Here is a 17,991-nt window from a genome sequence, read left to right as displayed (position 1 = left end):
CCATGTTCATGGACTAGAAAAATCAACATAGTTGAAATGGCCATATGACCCAAAACACCATACAGATTTAAGGCAATCCACACCAAAATTGCAATGGCATTTTTTAAAGAAAAGAACCACAATAAAAAATCATCAGATTTGTACAGAACCACAAAAGACCCCAAATTTAAAACAATCCAGAGAAAAAAAGAACTAAGCCAGAGGTATCACATTCTCTGACTTCCAATTATACTACAAAGCAACAAAAATGAAAACAGCATGGTATTGGCAGAAAAACAGACACACAGACCAATGGAACAGCATTGAGAGCCCAGAAATAAACCCACTGGTACATGGACAAATAATTTTTGACAAAAGAGCCTAAAACATACAGTGGAGAAAAGAAAACCCCTTCAATAAATGGTGCTGAGAACATTGGGAAGCTACATGCAAAATATTTACAAGACTACTATTTGGGAACAAGTATAAAGCACCCATGGACAAGGACAACAGGGGTGGGAGGAGGATTAAATGTAAGAGGTGGGAGGTGAGTGGGGCAGGGGAGAGTAATGGGGGAAAATGGAGACAACTGTAATTGAACAACAATAAAAATTTTTTTTAAAGAACTGCTATTTGTCACCAAACACAAAAATTAACACAAAAACAGATTAAAGACCTAAATATTAAAACCTGAAACAAAATACATAGAAAAAACAGGTATTAAACTTATGGACCTTGGTCTCAGAGAAAATTTTATGAATTTGACCTCAAAGGTAAGGGAAGTAAAAGCAAAAAATAAATAACAGGACTGTATGAAACCAAAAAGCTTCTGCACAGCAAAAGAATCATCAACAAAAAAGCAACCAACAGAATGAAAGAATGTTTGCAAACAACACCTCCAATAAAATGTTAATACGCCAATATATAAGGAACTCAGACAACTCAACAACATTAAAAGAAACAATCCAACTTAAAAATGGGCAGAGGGCCTGAACAGACACTTCTCTCAAGAAGACATTCAAATGACCAACAGATATATGAAAAGATGATCAGCTTCACTATGATTAGGAAAATGCAAATCAAAACCACAGTGAGATACCATCTCAAACCTGTGAGAATGGCTATTACCAAGAAGACGAGAAATCACAAGTGTTGGAGAGGTTGTGGAGAAAAGAGAACCCTTATATACTACTGTTGGGAATGTAAATTGGTACAGTCACTATGGAAAACAGTATGAATGTTTCTCAAAAAATTAAAAATAGAGTTACCGTATGAACTAGCAATCCCTCTTCTGGCTATCTACCTGAAATTTTGAAAACACTTATTCATAAAGATACATGTACTCCTATGTTCTTTGCAGCATTACTCACAGTGGCCAAGATATGGAAACAACCCAAGTGTTCTTTGATAGATGTGTGGGTAAAGAAGAGTGGCACATACACACAATGGAATACTACTCAGCCCCAAGACAGGACGAAATACTGCCATTGCAACAAAATGGATGGATCTTGAGTATATCGTGCTAAGTGAAATAAGTCAGATGGAAAAAGTCAAGAACCATATGATTTCACTCATATGTGGGATGTAAAACAGAAAGCAACATATGAACAAACAAGACAAATAAAACAAAACTTCACAGACACAGACAGCAGCATGGTGGTTACGAGAGGTAAGGGGGAAGGTAAAGGAGGGGACTGGAAATCGAATACAAGGTGACAAAAGGAGATTTGACTTCGGGCGGTGAACACACAAGCGATATAGAGATGGTATATCACAGAATTCAGTGGTACACTTAAAACTTATTTTAACTCGTATTAACCAGTTATTCCAAAAAACAATAAAAAAATGTTTAAAGAATCTACATCAAATGCCTAGAACACTTCAAGCATTCAATAAATGGTAGTTACTAATATTTCTTCTCATAGTGCCAATTTAAATAATTCACATTTCATACATAACTCCTCAAATCACGCGATACCTCCAAGCCTAGTTAAAGAAAGGAACCTATCACCCGCCGTCCCTGGTTACTCAAGTAGCCTTCAAACATTTGAGGTAACAATCCTGTGCAGCTACCCAATGTAAAAAGAGAAATTATACGGCACATATGATTTGAAGAATTCTTCGATTTTTAGAGTTTGGCTAAGCACAGCCAGTTTTGCTGAATGGCTGTCATATGGGAGAACCCGATCAGTCCATGCCCCTTGTAGGCCCTCAGTGCCCACTGAATTGGGAGCACCTGGAAAACTGCAGGAGCAAATGAGTTCCATCAGCATCAGAGCTGCGAAATCTTAGGGACCAGCTAATGCACATGGACAGAGGATAAAATGCAGAAGTGAAGGCCCTTTGCAAAATCTAAGCTCCCTCCACAGAATGGAATATTATTCAGCAAAAAAATATAAATGAAGCACTTAAACTTGCCACACAATGTGGATGAACCTTGAAAAAGAACCAGTCACAAAAGGGCAAATAGTGTATGATTCCATTTACATGAAATATCCAGAATAGGTAAATATATATAGAAAGTAAATTAGTGATTGACTAGAACCCAAAAGTATTGGGGTCAGGGAGTGACAGCTAATGAGTACAGGGTTTCTTTTAAGGGGGAGGAAAATGTTCTAAAATTAAATTGTAATGAAGATTGCACAACCCTGAGAATATGACAAAATCTTGAACTGCACTGCACACTTTAAAGGGATAAAGTGTATGGTATGTATGTGAATTATACCTCAATAAAGCTATTTTAAAAATCTAACTCATTAACTGATGAGTGGAGCCTTCATCTTTCCTGCCTGTAGAACTGTCCTCTCTGTTAAAAACTAAAAAGAAGAGCTCGGAGTGCTGTCTTGGGATTAAAGCTATAAAATATCTTGACTTCGGAAGTATGCTTACCTTGCCTGTGCACCTATCACCTCCATTTTATTTCAATAATCAATCATTTTAGATGAACTCCAGTGATTGCAAAAATACTTATGCAAGGATACATAAATGCAAAATTTATCTATGCTCAAACTAAATCCTGCCGGTCACATTCTTTATTGCTCCACCGCAATGACTGGTCTCTCTGTAGTACGAATGGGAATGGACCACCTTCGTTAGCCCTCTGCTTGTGAGTACCTGCTACAGTGACTTTCAAACAACTGAAGCTCCACTTTCACAGGATCTCTTTGTTCTCCTAAGAAATACAGGAAGAATGGCATCACAATGACAGGCAAGAGTCTTCCTTACTGAATTAGCTAACCCCATCTGCTAGGGACCTAATGAAATCAGCGTTATTCATTTGAGTGGGAGTGTTACTGCAGCAAAGTAGGGAAGACATGATCTCCCTCTTGATTAGGAGATGAAGAAGATAAATTAAGAGTATGGGCCATGTAATGGATGATGATCTTAGAAACCTAACTAGACTAAAGAATCTGTCGTCTGGAATGTTTTACTGATTGCAAATCAGACCTGTATTTCAGAGTTTCCACAAGCTTTTGTTTTTAAGTTTAGAAGAGCTTATATCTGATTAACGTGCCAGTTACTGTGGCAAAAGCCAAAAAAAAAGGTGGACCTACAGCCCCTGCCTCTCATTCCAAAAATCCGAGGAGAAATTAGACATATTCACATGAAGAGACTTTAAGAATAACAAAAATAAAAAATACACTATCAAATCAACACATATTACTAGGTAGAAGTTAAAATATTTCATTGGTTATGGAGAGGAAGATGTTGAATGGACATTAGTACTAGAAAGTAGGCAATGCCTCCCTAATACTGCCTTCTACTCGCTTTTACTCAAAGAAAGGTACACAGGTCTCAGTAAGCAATTCTATAGGGGAGAAAACTTACTAAGACTCTTTATATGTAAAAATTAGGCCCTGGCTGGTGTGGCACAGGGGATTAAGCACCAGCCTGAGAACCAAAAGGTCACAGGTTCAATCCCGGTCAGGGTACATGCCTAGATTGAGGCCAGGTCCCCAGCTGTGGGTGTGCAGGAGGCAACTGATTGATGTATATCTCACACACTGATGTTTCTCTCTCTTTCTGCCTCCCTTCCCTCTTTCTAAAAGTAAATAAATAAAATCTTTTTTAAAAAGAAATCTTTAAAAAATAAAATAAAATAAAAATTAATTCTAAACTCCTAATTTTGATTGAACAAAGTATCTACCTATTTGTAATTACAATTTAACCCTGTTTATTCAAGTGTCATCTCTGCTGATGTGTTTTCCAAATTATTAACTTCACCCTTACAACAGATACAAAGAACCTGTTTGAGATGAACTACCCTTAACATGCTTTGTTTCCCAGAGTCCTTGACTTTGGACAGATAAAGGAAGTATTTGAAGATTTAGGTCACCACATGTAAGTAATGTTACAAATAACTTGATCATTTCTTCTGCTTAAGTACTTTCAAAAGAGAGATTTTCCAACAGTCCAGGGTAAACTAAACTCAACAATATTTCACTTTATGATACTATGATCCTCTCTGCTATATTCCAGTGTTCCATGTCAAATTTTATTTCTAAATTTTTCAGACATTTCCCTTAATTTGCCAAAAATCCTTCCTCTAGGACCAAATCTTCTCAATACAAATATTACTTATGAAATGACAATGATGCATCTCTTGACTTTTACTATAGACTGATATAGATGACTTAGTCCATTTGAGTTATTAGCCAATCAATTTTAGATACTTTTAAAAAGCTACTAACATTAGTCTTTATTTACACATTACAAAACTTCATCTGATTGCTGACACACTGGAGACTGGTATAACTATTTTGAAAATCCACAATCAAGTTTCCTGAACCTTACCACCAGTAACTTGGACAAGCCAATTGTGAAAGATAATATTTTAAATGAAGTTGAGCACTTCACTGCTTTTTCAAAAACTATTAAAAAAATAGCAAGTGATTTTTAAAAATGAGTACTGTAATGTTAATTTCTGCTTCACATAGTGGACAGAGCTCTGACATATCCATTCCTACTTGAGATATTTTCATTATGTTGCTGACCCAAAAGTCTACTTAAATGTTTTTGAATAAATAAAGAATATGGAATCACATTATTTGTGCACCTTACTTGAGCCTAGTCTGAAAGAAAACCCTAAACACCGCAGAACTCAAAAAAAAAAAAAAAAAAAAGCTTGGTGAAGTGAACATTCGATTATAAAATGGCAGAATAAATAATCACACCAGAGAACGACCACAGCGTATCACTTGGCTAAGTAAATAAAATCTAAAGGAAAGCAAGGAAAAGAAAAAAGCAAGCGCAAATCTTGCCCGCAGGTAATTTTTTCAGCATCTCCAATCGGACCTTTCTCTTCCATTTTTAAAATCCTCCGCCTGGATGGAATTGTTTAGCTCACTCTTTGTGGGAATACTTTTTCCTCCAAGTGTCCATCTGCAAAAAGTATTTCTGATTTCTAACAAAGAGTTAACGTTTTGCAGAAGCAATACTTCTTACTACTTTTTAGACTCCAGAACAGTTTAGCGAGGATTTTTTAAAATGTAAATTACATGAAATTGGCCAAATCCAAGTAAGTGGTTCGTTCCAAGGTGCAGAAAGACTTCATAAATTCCTCTTCCTCCAGCCCTCAACCCTGCAGTCAACAGAATGCTTTTGCATCCTTAACACTGGGCACTCAGTGTTCAAATCCAACAAAAAACTTTATCTTTAAAACACTCAGAAGGGGCGAACCAAGGTGGGTAGAGTGTAACTGAAAAAACGGCAAGGAGACTGACTGTGGGCCATGAACCGGGAATGGCTTCAATGACAAAAGCCCACAGTTTAGATTTCTCCCCCACCTACCAAGTGGCACTTTAGAGTCCCTGCGTTACGCCAAGAATGCATTTAGCCTTTCGAAACTCTACAAGTCTAGGCGCGCCGCGGATGGCTCAGGGGCCAGGCGGATACGCGAAACGCAGGAGTTTCAGGAAGAGGGAAGCTGGGGAAGGCCAAGGGCTAGGCCCGGAACTTGTCAGCGTGGACCAGGCAAGGCCGCAAGCCGCGCGAGCCGCTGCAGGAGCGAGGGGACTGGCGGCGCTGGGTCTGACTCACCTGCCCATTCACCGAGCCCCGGTCCGACCCCAAGCTCGTGACTCAAACCCCAGACCTGAAGGGCCGTGAAGAGCAAGTACGCGATGCGCAGGGTCAGGTAGGCCACGGTGCCCGCTCCCACCCAGTACAGGAAGCCGGCGGCAGGGAGAGCGCTCTCCATGGCTTTCAACCAGGCCTCACTATCCTCGTGAATGAGGAGAAAAAACTAATGAATGAATCCTGGAAGAGGCGCCGGCCGTGGCGGTGAGGACAATTCATAGGCGCTGCTCCGATACTGTTTTGCCTAAAACCCGCCCACAGAGCCATATCCGTGCCACCATTGGTGATCTGTAGTTTTTTCGGCGCGTAGTGCGTCAGTCATTGGCTAACTCCAGTTTCACTGCCACGCCCATAATCCCCTCCCTCACGCGCACCAGGCTGTGCTCGGCTCTAGGAAGGCTGATCGCCTGCCAATCAAGATTCAGCCCACTCGAAACGTCACCGGGCCTCCAGTATTTCTACAGGAAGTGACACGGCTCACCCCACCAAATAACCCAGGTCTCTCATTGGCTGCTGCGGTCCTCGCGATTGCAGAAGACTGCACTCCTATAGGCCAATCAGACCCAGCCTGGTTTGAGCTCGGGTTTGAAGAGGGAATGGGAAGATTGTAGTAAGAAGTAGGCGTGGAGCTATGGTTTTGTTTTCACCTCTTTATTGAGCACTTTGTCACTGTTAAATGTGCTGTTACTGTTGCCATAAACATGTCTAAAGTCTTGCACCTTCTGTTTCTATGCCTTCCCCACATTACCGCTTCGCTCTGGTGATACTTGCTTACTGAGGACCTGCTAAATGCCACTCCCCCCTTCCCGCGCTGAGCCTTAAACAACAGTTTCCAAAGTCTTGAAGTTCAAAGCAAATGGCTTCATGGAGACAAATAACTAATACACTATGGCATAGATCTGTGAGAGAAATGAAAAATATAGGAACACATTCAAGGTTCATGAATGCCATGTTTTAGCTGGGCCATTTAAAGGATGATAGAGATTTTTCTTTTACTTTCTTCTTTTATTTCTTTGCTGCTGCTGCTGCTGCTGCTGCTGCTGCTGCTGCTGCTGCTGCTGTTGGAAGGAAGTGAGTTATGAGGGGGCACAAAAGTGTACAGTCCAAGAAGTATGAGAGCTACCTCAGCAAAGTTCCAGAGGAGTACGCCTTAAGGTAAATTTAAGAAATTGTGTGATGCGAAAATGTGCTTCACAATTATCCTCTTATCTTCCCATCAAGAGTTTTTGCTTCCTGTACTGGTATAGATTTTGTTAGGGTTGTTAGTGATGTGGGCTGTGAAAGAATCACAAAGAGAAGAAAGTACAGAGAGTGAAGGTTTTATTTTTACTTTTCCAAGGGAGGGAAAGGGCTAGGTGCTGAGAAAAGCACCAGCACCATCCCTGAGGGATTAGGGCTTTGAGTTTTTAGTAGGTAATGGGGTGGTTGTAGAACAGGGTGTTTCAATTACGCTGCGACTTGTTTTGTGTTTTCTTTGGGTCTGGTAGGTACTTGCAGTAATCTTCTAGTCCTGAGGATAAAAGCTCATAAAACCAGTAGGGTCAGTCATGCTTGGGGATCTAACCAGCTCTGGGAAAGAAGGCCTGAGAAAGTGGCTTTTGTCCTATTGTTACAGAACACAACAAGGGGGGCCTGAGACAATATACTATTATTGAAAGAAGGCCCCGGGTCCGTTATGTCTGCCGCCCTAGGGAAGACGTCTCTTAATGCCAGAGATTCGTGAAAAGGAAAGGAAATGTTTATTTAATGCTATACAAACTTCAAGTAGTGACCCAATGTCTTTATCAAAAATCCTAAAGTCCCTAAAAACACCCACAAACACAGTCTTTCCTTCCTTCCCCCTTTTCCCAGTCCAGAGTACCGTATCTCAGGAAAGGAAATAGAAGTCCATGGCTCAGGCAGTCCTCTGGTTCTTAGTTAGTCCTCCATCTCGACTGGGAGACCTCCCTGGGTTCCCAGCACCCTCCGCTGAGTCGCCAGGATCTCTGCTAAAACCAGGTGGTGGTTCCCCCTTCTAAAGCTGTGGGGGTCCCCACTCTGGCACAGGCACATGGTCCTCTCTCCCAGGGCCACGGGAGTCTCCACTCTGTCCAGGCCACGTGGTTCTCCCTCTCAGGGCTGCACATGGTTCACCTCCTCAGGGCTGCGCATGGCTCTCCTTCTTAGGGCTGCACATGGTTCTCCCCCTCAGGGATGCCAGAGTCTCCACTCTGCTAAAGCTGTGTGGCTCTCTGCACCTCCACAGCCACATGGTTCTCTCTTTTAATGGCCGCCAAGTCTGGGTTTTAAATCCCCGCAGCCAATCTTCCTCTGCAGCCTCATTTCCGACTCCTCCCACACTCGGCTTCACATGCCAGAACTCGTATCCTTCCAGGTTTACTGGGCTGCCATCATGAGTCTGGGCAGGTGTGGCCCCATGTCCTGGAGCCAATCTTCTCCGAGCTCCCACGCAGGTGCTGTAGCTTGGGGGATCTGCCCCCAGTCACGTCTTGGTGGGGAAGTTATTTCCATTCCCCTGGCTCAGAGATGATCACAGCTATTTAACATATCCATGCAACCAGCCAAAGGCTATAGATATGTTAAATGACCACACCAGAGGGTAGCTGCAAGGCTGTTGCTATACAAAACAGCTCTCAATGGCCTTGCTCCATTTGTCCCTTCCCCCAACCCACACCCTGGGTGGGGGGATGGAGACATCTTAAAATCTCCTGGACACCTTAAGTTCTGGACCCCATTTCAAATGCCCACTTGGGGTCCCCCCTCTTGGCTGCACCCTGTAACACTATTAGATTTGGGCTCATATAAGTTACCTAAATTTTTTTTCGTATCTCTTTCCGCCTAACCCCCAATCTCTCTCCACTCTCTTTTAAGGAATAGAGCTAAGAAAAAAATGGAGTCACTATGGTCGAGATGCCAAATTACTAAAATCAAGTAGGTTGAAGCATGTGGAAACAATTCTATTCTCATTTTAACTGGACCGAAAACTTAAATTTTTTAACTGTCCAGTCCTGTATCAGTGCATCAATATATAGCACACCTCCAGCTAACCCTCTGATTACTCCCTGAAGGACTAAGGAGAGAATGTTCATGTGTCCAGACAGGCTGACAATCCATTGTTCAGATCACTAGTCATCTAGAGGATTATCATCTTGTACCTGTACAGAGGTTAAGAATGCAGGACTTATTTTTCTTATGAGTGTACTTTTTACTCTAAGAAGTCTTAGCTTTTCTTTCTTCTTTGTGGAAGAGGATGCAGCCAGGAGGCCTCCCAAAGAAGGATTTGCAATGGGGTCCAGAACTCAGGGTGACCAGGAAATATTAAAAATATGAGATGTCCTCACCCCCACCCCACCTCCCCCCCTACCCCCCACCCCCTGCACAGGTCTGAACTGGGGGGTGGGACACAGAAAGTAGGGCCATTGAAAGTTGTTTTGCATAGCAACAATTTTGCAAATAACCTCAGGCATTGTCATTTAATATATCTATAAGTTTTAACTGATTTTGTGGATATGTTAAATGGCTGTGGCTGTGCTTTGAGCCAGGGGGATGGGAGTGACTTCCACCCAGAGTGTAACTGGGAGGCAACTCCCCCTGGTTACAGTGCCTGCAGGAGAGCTTGGAGATGATTGGCTCCATGCCCTGGGGCCAGGCCTGCCCGAACTTACTATGGCAACCAAGAAAGGCTGAAAAAATACAGAATGCTGGCAGGTGTAACTGATGGTGTAAGGAGTCAGAGATGGGGCTGCAGAGGAAGATTGGGGTTGGAATTTAAACCCAGGTGTGGCAGCCACACTGTAGGGTTGGGACCACGCAGCTTAGGAAGCAGGAGAGACCTTGCTAGGAAGGAAAGGGGTGAAAGGACTCAACTGGTGGGCCATGAGAACGTGCTGCATGGTTTTCGATTAACTGGAGATTGTGGCAGCAACACAGCTGATGGTGTCAGGAATGGAGGGACTACCTGAGCCACGGACTCCTACTTCTTTTCCTGAGATACGGTACCCCGAAGTGGGCAGAGGGAGAAGGAAGGACTGTGTGTGTTTGTGGATATTCTAAAGGGCTTTAGTATTTTAATGAAGACATTAAGTCATTACTCTAAGTCTGTATAACTTTTTAAATAAATAATTCCTTTCATTTTCACCAATCTCTGGCATTGAGAGACGTCTTTCCCTGGCGGCAGGCAAGGCGAACCTAGTATGGGGTGGGGGGATCCCCGGAGCACAAATGGGGGTCCATTCATCAATAGTATTTTGTTCCCCACCCCTCACCCCCCATAGGTCTGTTCTGTAACATTTGAAACACTCTGGAGATGGCCCAGTTGTTTCCAGTTTGCAAACTCTAAGGCCCTTGAATAAATCTGTTATTTATTTCTAGCCAAAGCCTCCGGACACCTTTTGGGTTCATTTGATACTCACCAGATTGATTAAGCATAACCCTATGGCTAAACCGTTCTTCATAAACTGTCAATCATCAGTTTATGCATTTAGCAGAATTCAGCCATACAAGTTGAACTGGCACCATATTTTGTTTTAATTGAATTTGATACCTTTGGCTGGAGCTGCCTCTCTGATTCCGCTAAAGTCCCTCCACTCCTTGACTCATTCTCTCCTTCTTGCTCCCCCCTTTGCCTACAGAAGGTCCCCAAGTTTATATATCCTAACTTGCAATTATTGCTCACCACCAAAGGGTACTCCAAATACCCAGTCCCATTCTCCTCAGAATAGGTGGGGAGAAAGAGAAGGGAGATCTTATAAATTAAAAATACATATTTTTGTTGCATTTGTATGCATGTCTATGGGAACGACACACCGTGAATCTGTAGGATCTAGAACAGTGTCTGGGACATAGAGACCCTCAATAAATGTCTGACAAATAAGGAGAAGTGAAGATTCATTCGACAAATATCATTGTGCTCTAATTATGTACCAGTAACTGAGCTAGGTACTGGATATGCAATAGTGAGCAAATGGTCCATTCCTAGTCCCCATCCTACTGTACGATTCTGCACTGGGTGGCCACTGTTTTACCCAACAGCTGCTGCTGCTTCCTAGAGTCCTTCCCTGGTCGCTCCTTGAGCCGGCCTCTAAATAATGCAGTGCCCCTGGGCTCCAACCCCAGCTCTCTTTACTTCTCTGCACAGTCTTCCTACACGATTTTATCCAGTCCCTTGGTTTTAAATATCAAATGTAAGCTGACGACTTCCAAATGTCTTTGGCCAGGCTCTATTTCTGCTCAGCAACATGTGTGTGTGTATATCCACCTGCCTACTCAACATCTCCACTTGACGTAAAACAGAAATAAACATCTCAAACTTAACACGTTGAAAACAGAACTCCATCACTACCACACAGATACCTCTCTCCTTCCCAGCTCCATGAAAGGTACTGGTACTTACCCCCTTTTTGAGATATCAAACCTAGGGATCAAGCTTGACTCTTTCCATTACAATCCCATGTCCAATTCTTCACAAGCCCTTTTCACTCTGCCTCTAAAATATATCTTCACTGACCACTCCTCCCCACTCCTGCGGCTACTAACCAAATCCAAATCACAAGCGTTTCTTGCCTGAAGTATGGCACTAGCCTCCTAACTGGTCTCCCTGATGCCTGGCTCTTAGGGTTTGTTTTCCATGAAGCAACTAGAGTCTTCATTTACTTTACTTTAAAGAAAATACTACTTCTCCCGCTCACATGCCTTAAGGACTTTATACCACATTAAGAACAGAGTCCTGTTTACCTGCCCTGACCTCTCCAGCAGCATTGCCCACCCCATCCTGTGCTCGCCTGATTCTAGCCATGCTTCTTGCAGTTCCTCCAATAAGTCAAATTCTTTCCTTTCTGAAAGCAGTTCCACTTCCTGTTCCCTCTCCTCTGAACCCTTTGCCCTGTGTTCCGAGGCGCACTCCTTTCTATTACTTAGGCTCTGGTTCCCCCTCCCCCTGAGAGTGGTTTTCTCTGATTGCCCTACATGAACATCCCGAAGAGCCTCCACTCCTTTGCCCTGTTGCTACTTATCCTTTTACCCTAATTTGTTTTTCTCCTAACACTTAAAGCTTTTGAATTGTTTTTTTAGTGTTTGTCCATCTTCCCCAAAGAATGTAAGTTCCTGAGAAGAGTGACTTCTCCTTGTTCACCATCGTATCTTCACTTAAGATGCACACCAAAGAGTACCTGAAACTTAGTAGGTATGCAATGGATACCCTTTGAATGAATGAATGAATGAATGAATGGTGAAAGAATAAATGAAAATAGTCCAATGGGAGAGACAAACATCCAACTAATTGTATGATAAAAATTAGAATAATCACGAAGCAGAAAAGAACAGGGCTTAAGGAAGGCGGATAAAGGTAGATGGGGCGAGAAGGCTACACCGAAGGGCCCTTCTGAGGCGCAGCGTGTGAGCTGGGATCTGGCGGAGACTGGGGTGGGATGGCGGAGAGGAGAGAGCAACAAATACTCATAGACAGTTCTGCTGTGGTTTTGAAAAACACATGTATGTACCTCTAGCACCTGCCACATCCTCTGACGTAAAATTAAAGAGGCATAAAATAATTGTTGATTTTTAATTTTTTAATAAATAAGGACAGCCACCCTAGAAATGGCCTTTCCAGGGATGTTAGAATTCAGGTTGAGTATATTATTTTAATCAAAGAAATATTAAAGACTGAAACCATCTTATTTTGGTATCCATTCTTTTTCCATAAAGTTTGGGCACTGCCCATGCATGCAATTAACATGAATAATCTTTATTAAAAATGCATTATTTTATTCTGATCACCTCACCCTTCTTCTAGCAATAACTCTTCTGTTGACTTAAAGAAAAAAAAAAAGTAGTGACTTCATAGAGTGAAGTGGTGTGAGCCAGAGTTAAGCTTTATGGGTGCAGATGGTTACACGTTTTTGGAACTGAACAACAATCCTTTGTCTCTGGCTAATTTTTATGAATCACTAAAAACTCTAAGGCATACAAGAACCTATAATGATACCCTATCCCTGTTTAGTAATATTTTGTGCTAAAATTTAACATATAGACCAAGGCTCCTAGAAACGGACAGAGCCATACTACACAAACATATGAAACCAATAATAGCTTTCCAAGGAGAAAGCAATACCCCAAAACTTTTTCTTTTGATGTCAGATAAATCCGGGAACAAAGCCTGATTCTACCTCTTATTAACTGTATGATTTTGTTGTGATTTCGCTACTAGATATTCAAATTCTACATTTGTAAGATGAGTGTTATTACTTAAGCATTTAGCAATGGTTGGCAGAGAGATATTATGTTCAATGAGGTAGGCACTACTCTTATCCCCATTTTAAAGATGAGGAAACTGAGGCTTAAACCATTAGACAGTAGGTGGCAGAATTGGGATTTCAACTAAAAAGGTGTGGCTATGAAATCATGTTTCAAGAACTGGCTCAAAGAAGGCAACATAAAAAATGGCTAAGGAAGAGAAGAGTTTCTAGAAATATTTGTTACACAAATAACATACTCAGACATAACCACATTGGATTTCAGTCTCATTTATTTAAAAGATAGTTCAGAGTAGTCTTTAATATGGAAAAATGTGAATGAACAATATTGCATCACATTAGTATACAAATGTTCCTATTTAAGTTGATTTTCAATATTTCTGTAAATTGACTTTCAAATCAGATTTTCATGAGGAAAACAGGAGTTATTCAATGTAATGAAAGAAAATTTCAAAATTAGGGAATTTCACAGACGTGAGAAATTTTTAAGAATACCAGTACAACAGAGCTGAATCCTTCATTCGACTGTACAATAAAACTTGGATATTTTTAATCTTCTCTCTCATGTTCGTTTATGCATAGCTCAAAATATTGCACTTGAGCTCTTCTTTAACTTCAGTTGAGAAGGTTCAATCCTGACTTAAATAAAAAAAAATAATAATGCCTTGAGAAACAAATGAATTTAAAAGGAACAATTTTTTGGCATTAGAAATTGTGTAGTTTCTAAAAGTTAATATTTATTTAACAAGCATCATTACCATAGAAATGAACATTAACATTTATTATGCTTTAATATTGCATTATCGTTTTCAAAGTGACTTCACATGCATTATCCCACTCGAACATCACAACAGGACCCCCAGTTTTCCAACAGGGAAACTTTAAGATGAACTTCATGCTTAAGAATCACTCTGGTGCAGGAGGCCTGGTTGTAAAACCAAGGCATCTCCACTAAAAATCCAGGGCCCTCTTTACTCCATCACAGGGGCATCAAACTCATTTTCACTGGAAACCACATCAGCCTTGCAGTTGCCTTCAAAGGGCCGAATGTAGAGCTCCTTGCCCCTAGTTAAGGAGTAGTTGCATTTATACAGTCCTAAAATGATTTCGGCCCTTTGAAGGCAACCACAAGGCTGGTGTGGCCCCCGGTGAAAAGGAGTTTGACACCCCTGCTCTATCACCTACTTTATAAGAAGTTGAACTCACATTCTATAGCCCGTCCTGTAAACATGTAAAACTAAAACTGGTCATTTTGAAACAACAATTTAAAAATATAATTTAATGTTTTATTTTTTATTTTCAATAGCTCACAGAAGTATTGGGTTGGCCAAAAAGTCCTTTTAGTTTTTTCTGTAAAGTAAGAGATAACATTTTCATTTTCACCAATAACTTTATTGATTTGGATATTTTGAGTATATCGGCTCTCTCCTGCTATTGTCCTCTCTAGTGGGTAGAATTCAGAGGTGCCGCTAACCATCTTCCAGTGCATCAGACAGCCCCACAGCAAAGAATTATTTGGCCAAAATGTCAAAACCAAGAAACTTCACAAACCACTTTCGACAAGTTCAAGCAGTCACAGCACCTTCTCCATACACTGCACAAATCTTTTCTGCATTTCAGTTGTGTTTTTACCTTTCTTGCAATATGAAAGCATAATACACCAAAAATGTTGCATATCTTCTCCCATCTTCAATATTGAAATGGTTGCACAAAAATTCACCAATTTTAGATATCCCACGTAGCAATATTTTTGCTGACATATCTCCTAGGGGAAACGAAATAAAGGAAAGAATAAATAAATGGGACTACATCAAACTAAAAAGCTTCTGCACAGCTATAGAAACCATCATCAAAATGAAAAGAGAACCAACTGTATGGGAGAACATATTTGCCGATGATACATTGGACAAGGGTCTGATCTCCAAAATATATAAAGAGCTCATACAACTCAACACCAGGAAGGCAAACAATCCAATAAAAAAATGGGCAAAGGACCTGAACAGACACTTCTCCAAGGACAACATAGAGAGGGACCAAAGACATATGAAAGGATGTTCAGTATCACTAGCCATCACAGAGATACAAATTAAAATCACAATGAGATACCACTTCACATGGGTCAGAATGGCCATCATAAATCAACAAACAGTAAGTGCTGGTGAGGATGTGGAGAAAAGGGAACCCTAGTGCACTGTTGGTGGGAATGCAGACTGGTGCAGCCACTGTGGAAAACAGTATGGAATTTCCTTAAAAAAAAAACTAAAATGGAACTGCCTTTTGACCTGGCAATTCCGCCGCTGGGATTATACCCTGAGAATCCTGTAACACTATTCAAAAGAACCTACGCACCCCAATGTTCCATAGCAGCACAATTTGCAATAGTCAAGTGCTGGAAATAGCCTAAGTGCCATCAGTAAGTGAGTGGATCAAAAGACTGTGGTACATTTACACAATGGAACACTATGCAGCAGAAGGAAAGAAGGAGCTTCTACCTTTTGTGACAGCCTGGATGGAACTGGCAAGTATTATGCTAAGGGAAATAAGCCAGGCAGTAAAAGACAAATACCATATAATCTCACCTATAAGAGGAATCTAATTAACAAAATAAACTAACAAAATAGAGCCACAGGCATGGAAACATGGAACAGACTGACAGTGACCAGAGGGGAGGGAGAATGTGGTGGAAAGAAGGGGAAGGGACTGGTTGAAGAGCATGTATGACTAACCCATGAACGTGGACAACAACGTGGAAATTGACTATGAAAGCAGGGGGTGGGATGGGCAGAGGAGGACAAGGGCAAAAAATTGGGACAACTGTAATAGAGTAACAATAAAAAATGATTCAAAAATAGATACACTAAAAAATCACCAATTTTATTAAGGTTTTTTTAATGCATGCTGTTATGACATCTGTCACAATACAATCTAACAAAATTATTTTGGCCCTGGCTGGTGTAGCTCAGTGAACTGAGTGCCAGCCTGCAAACCAAAGGGTCCCTGGTTCAATTCCCAGTCAGGACACATGCCTGGGTTACGGGTCAGGTCCCTGGTTAGGGAGCGTGTGAGAGGCAACCACATATTGATGTTTCTCTCCCTCTCATCTCCCTCCCTTCCCTTCTCTCTAAAAATAAATAAATAAAATCTTTTAAAAAATTGTTTTTGAATGAAGTGTAAGACAACTAAGCACTAGTAGAGCCATATCATACAGAAAAAACTAAACAACCTTTTTCGCTGACCCAATATATAAAATGAAAAAGTATCCCACTCCATTTCTTATTCCTGTATATCACAGCTGGAGATTTGGTGTGCATTCTTCCATTTCTTTTTCTGTGTAAGCATAAAGCTACATGACATACACAACACACACACACACACGTTTGTAAAGTAAAAGCCATGATCATACAAATGTAACCTGACAACTTTCTCCTGTCAACATACCCCTAAAAATATGACAGTGAAATCTTGACATAACACTGTCGTACATTAACTGGATTTCTGTACTGCACCAGCCCATCCAGTAATCATCCCAACAACCTTACCCAAGATACTCTTACTTAAAAAAAAACAGCTGAGTCATTGTCAACGAAACTGTTTAAAGCTGGGTAAAAGGTAAAGTAAACTGACATTCGGGCAACATCATATCTCCAGCCAAAACTAACAAAACCTCAGGAAGGTTGTGCAAGGAAGCTTAAGGTAGATAATTCAAGTGAATTTCAGAAGTTTTTCTTCCCCTGAATGTTTACTTTAGCAATGGACTCAGGGTTTGTTCTCTTTACTTATTTATTTTCCCTCAACTTTGTAGCTAGTTTAATTTCTATTGCTTTTGCTCAGTTTTCTCTTTTCCCTTTTTATATTTGTAAATATATTTGATATATACAAAAATTACATGAAAAACATTAGTTGTAAGGCATACTGTAATGAATAACTGTCAATTTACCACGTAACTCAAGAACTGAAAACCAAGAATCCAACCTATCCCATCCTACAGAGGTAAGCCAGTCCTAAATGCTGTGTATTATTCTACTGCTTCTAAATATATATATTTAAAGGAAAAAGGACTCATGGACATGGACAACAGTGTACTGATTGCTGAGGGGAGGAGGGTATAAGGGGAGTAGATGGTAAGAGAAAAAAATGGCAAAAAAACACACAAGAAAAAAAGTGATGGTACACATAAAAAAATAAAGTACATATAGTATATATACTTTTTTAAGTATTAAAAATATTTTATTCAGTGTCTTGCACATCTGAAGTTTTTTAAATTATGTCATTGTTGTTCCATTGCAGTTGTCTGCATTTCCCCCACCACTCCACCCCCGCCCCAGTATATATACTTTTTCTGTATACATGTATTAAATATACATAATCAGAAACTTATATGAAATAACATGCTGTTTAGTTTTGCTTATTCTTGAATTCTACTAATGCCATAATATAGTGGGTGCTGGAGTGAGCAACTCCTCCTCCGGGCCCAGGACCTTCACTGCCCATGCACAGACAGAGCCAGTTGCTAAGGGATGGAGGCTGTGGCCCTCTAAGGAAGGGGGCTGCTTCGCCCCTTGTCCACACCCAGCCTGTCTCCAACGCCTGGTGGATACAGGAATACAGAAGCCTGCTCCATTTATCTCAGTTACGGACATCTCTGAAAGGCTACTCTAGGCCGAGAGCTCCTTCTGGGATCAGC

The 17,991-nt window shown here is 40.9% G+C and overlaps 1 protein-coding gene across 1 annotated transcript in view; it reads right to left on the bottom strand.

Moving 5' to 3' along the window:
* HSD17B12 (hydroxysteroid 17-beta dehydrogenase 12) overlaps positions 1-6,302 on the bottom strand; it is a 148,087-nt gene extending 141,785 nt beyond the window's left edge. Inside the window, exon 1 of the mRNA XM_045825617.1 lies at positions 6,019-6,302. Coding sequence (XP_045681573.1) covers positions 6,019-6,178 — 160 coding nt within the window. The 5' untranslated portion in view covers positions 6,179-6,302. The remainder of the gene's footprint in view (positions 1-6,018) is intronic.
* Positions 6,303-17,991: the final 11,689 nt, after the last annotated feature.

The sequence above is a fragment of the Phyllostomus hastatus genome, unplaced genomic scaffold (genome assembly GCF_019186645.2).
Source record: "Phyllostomus hastatus isolate PE091 unplaced genomic scaffold, TTU_PhHast_1.1 phas_scaffold_585, whole genome shotgun sequence".
In the NCBI taxonomy this organism is placed as follows: Eukaryota; Metazoa; Chordata; class Mammalia; order Chiroptera; family Phyllostomidae; genus Phyllostomus; species Phyllostomus hastatus.
Note: the sequence above shows the minus strand (reverse complement) of the source record. Positions and strands in the feature narration are given on the sequence as shown.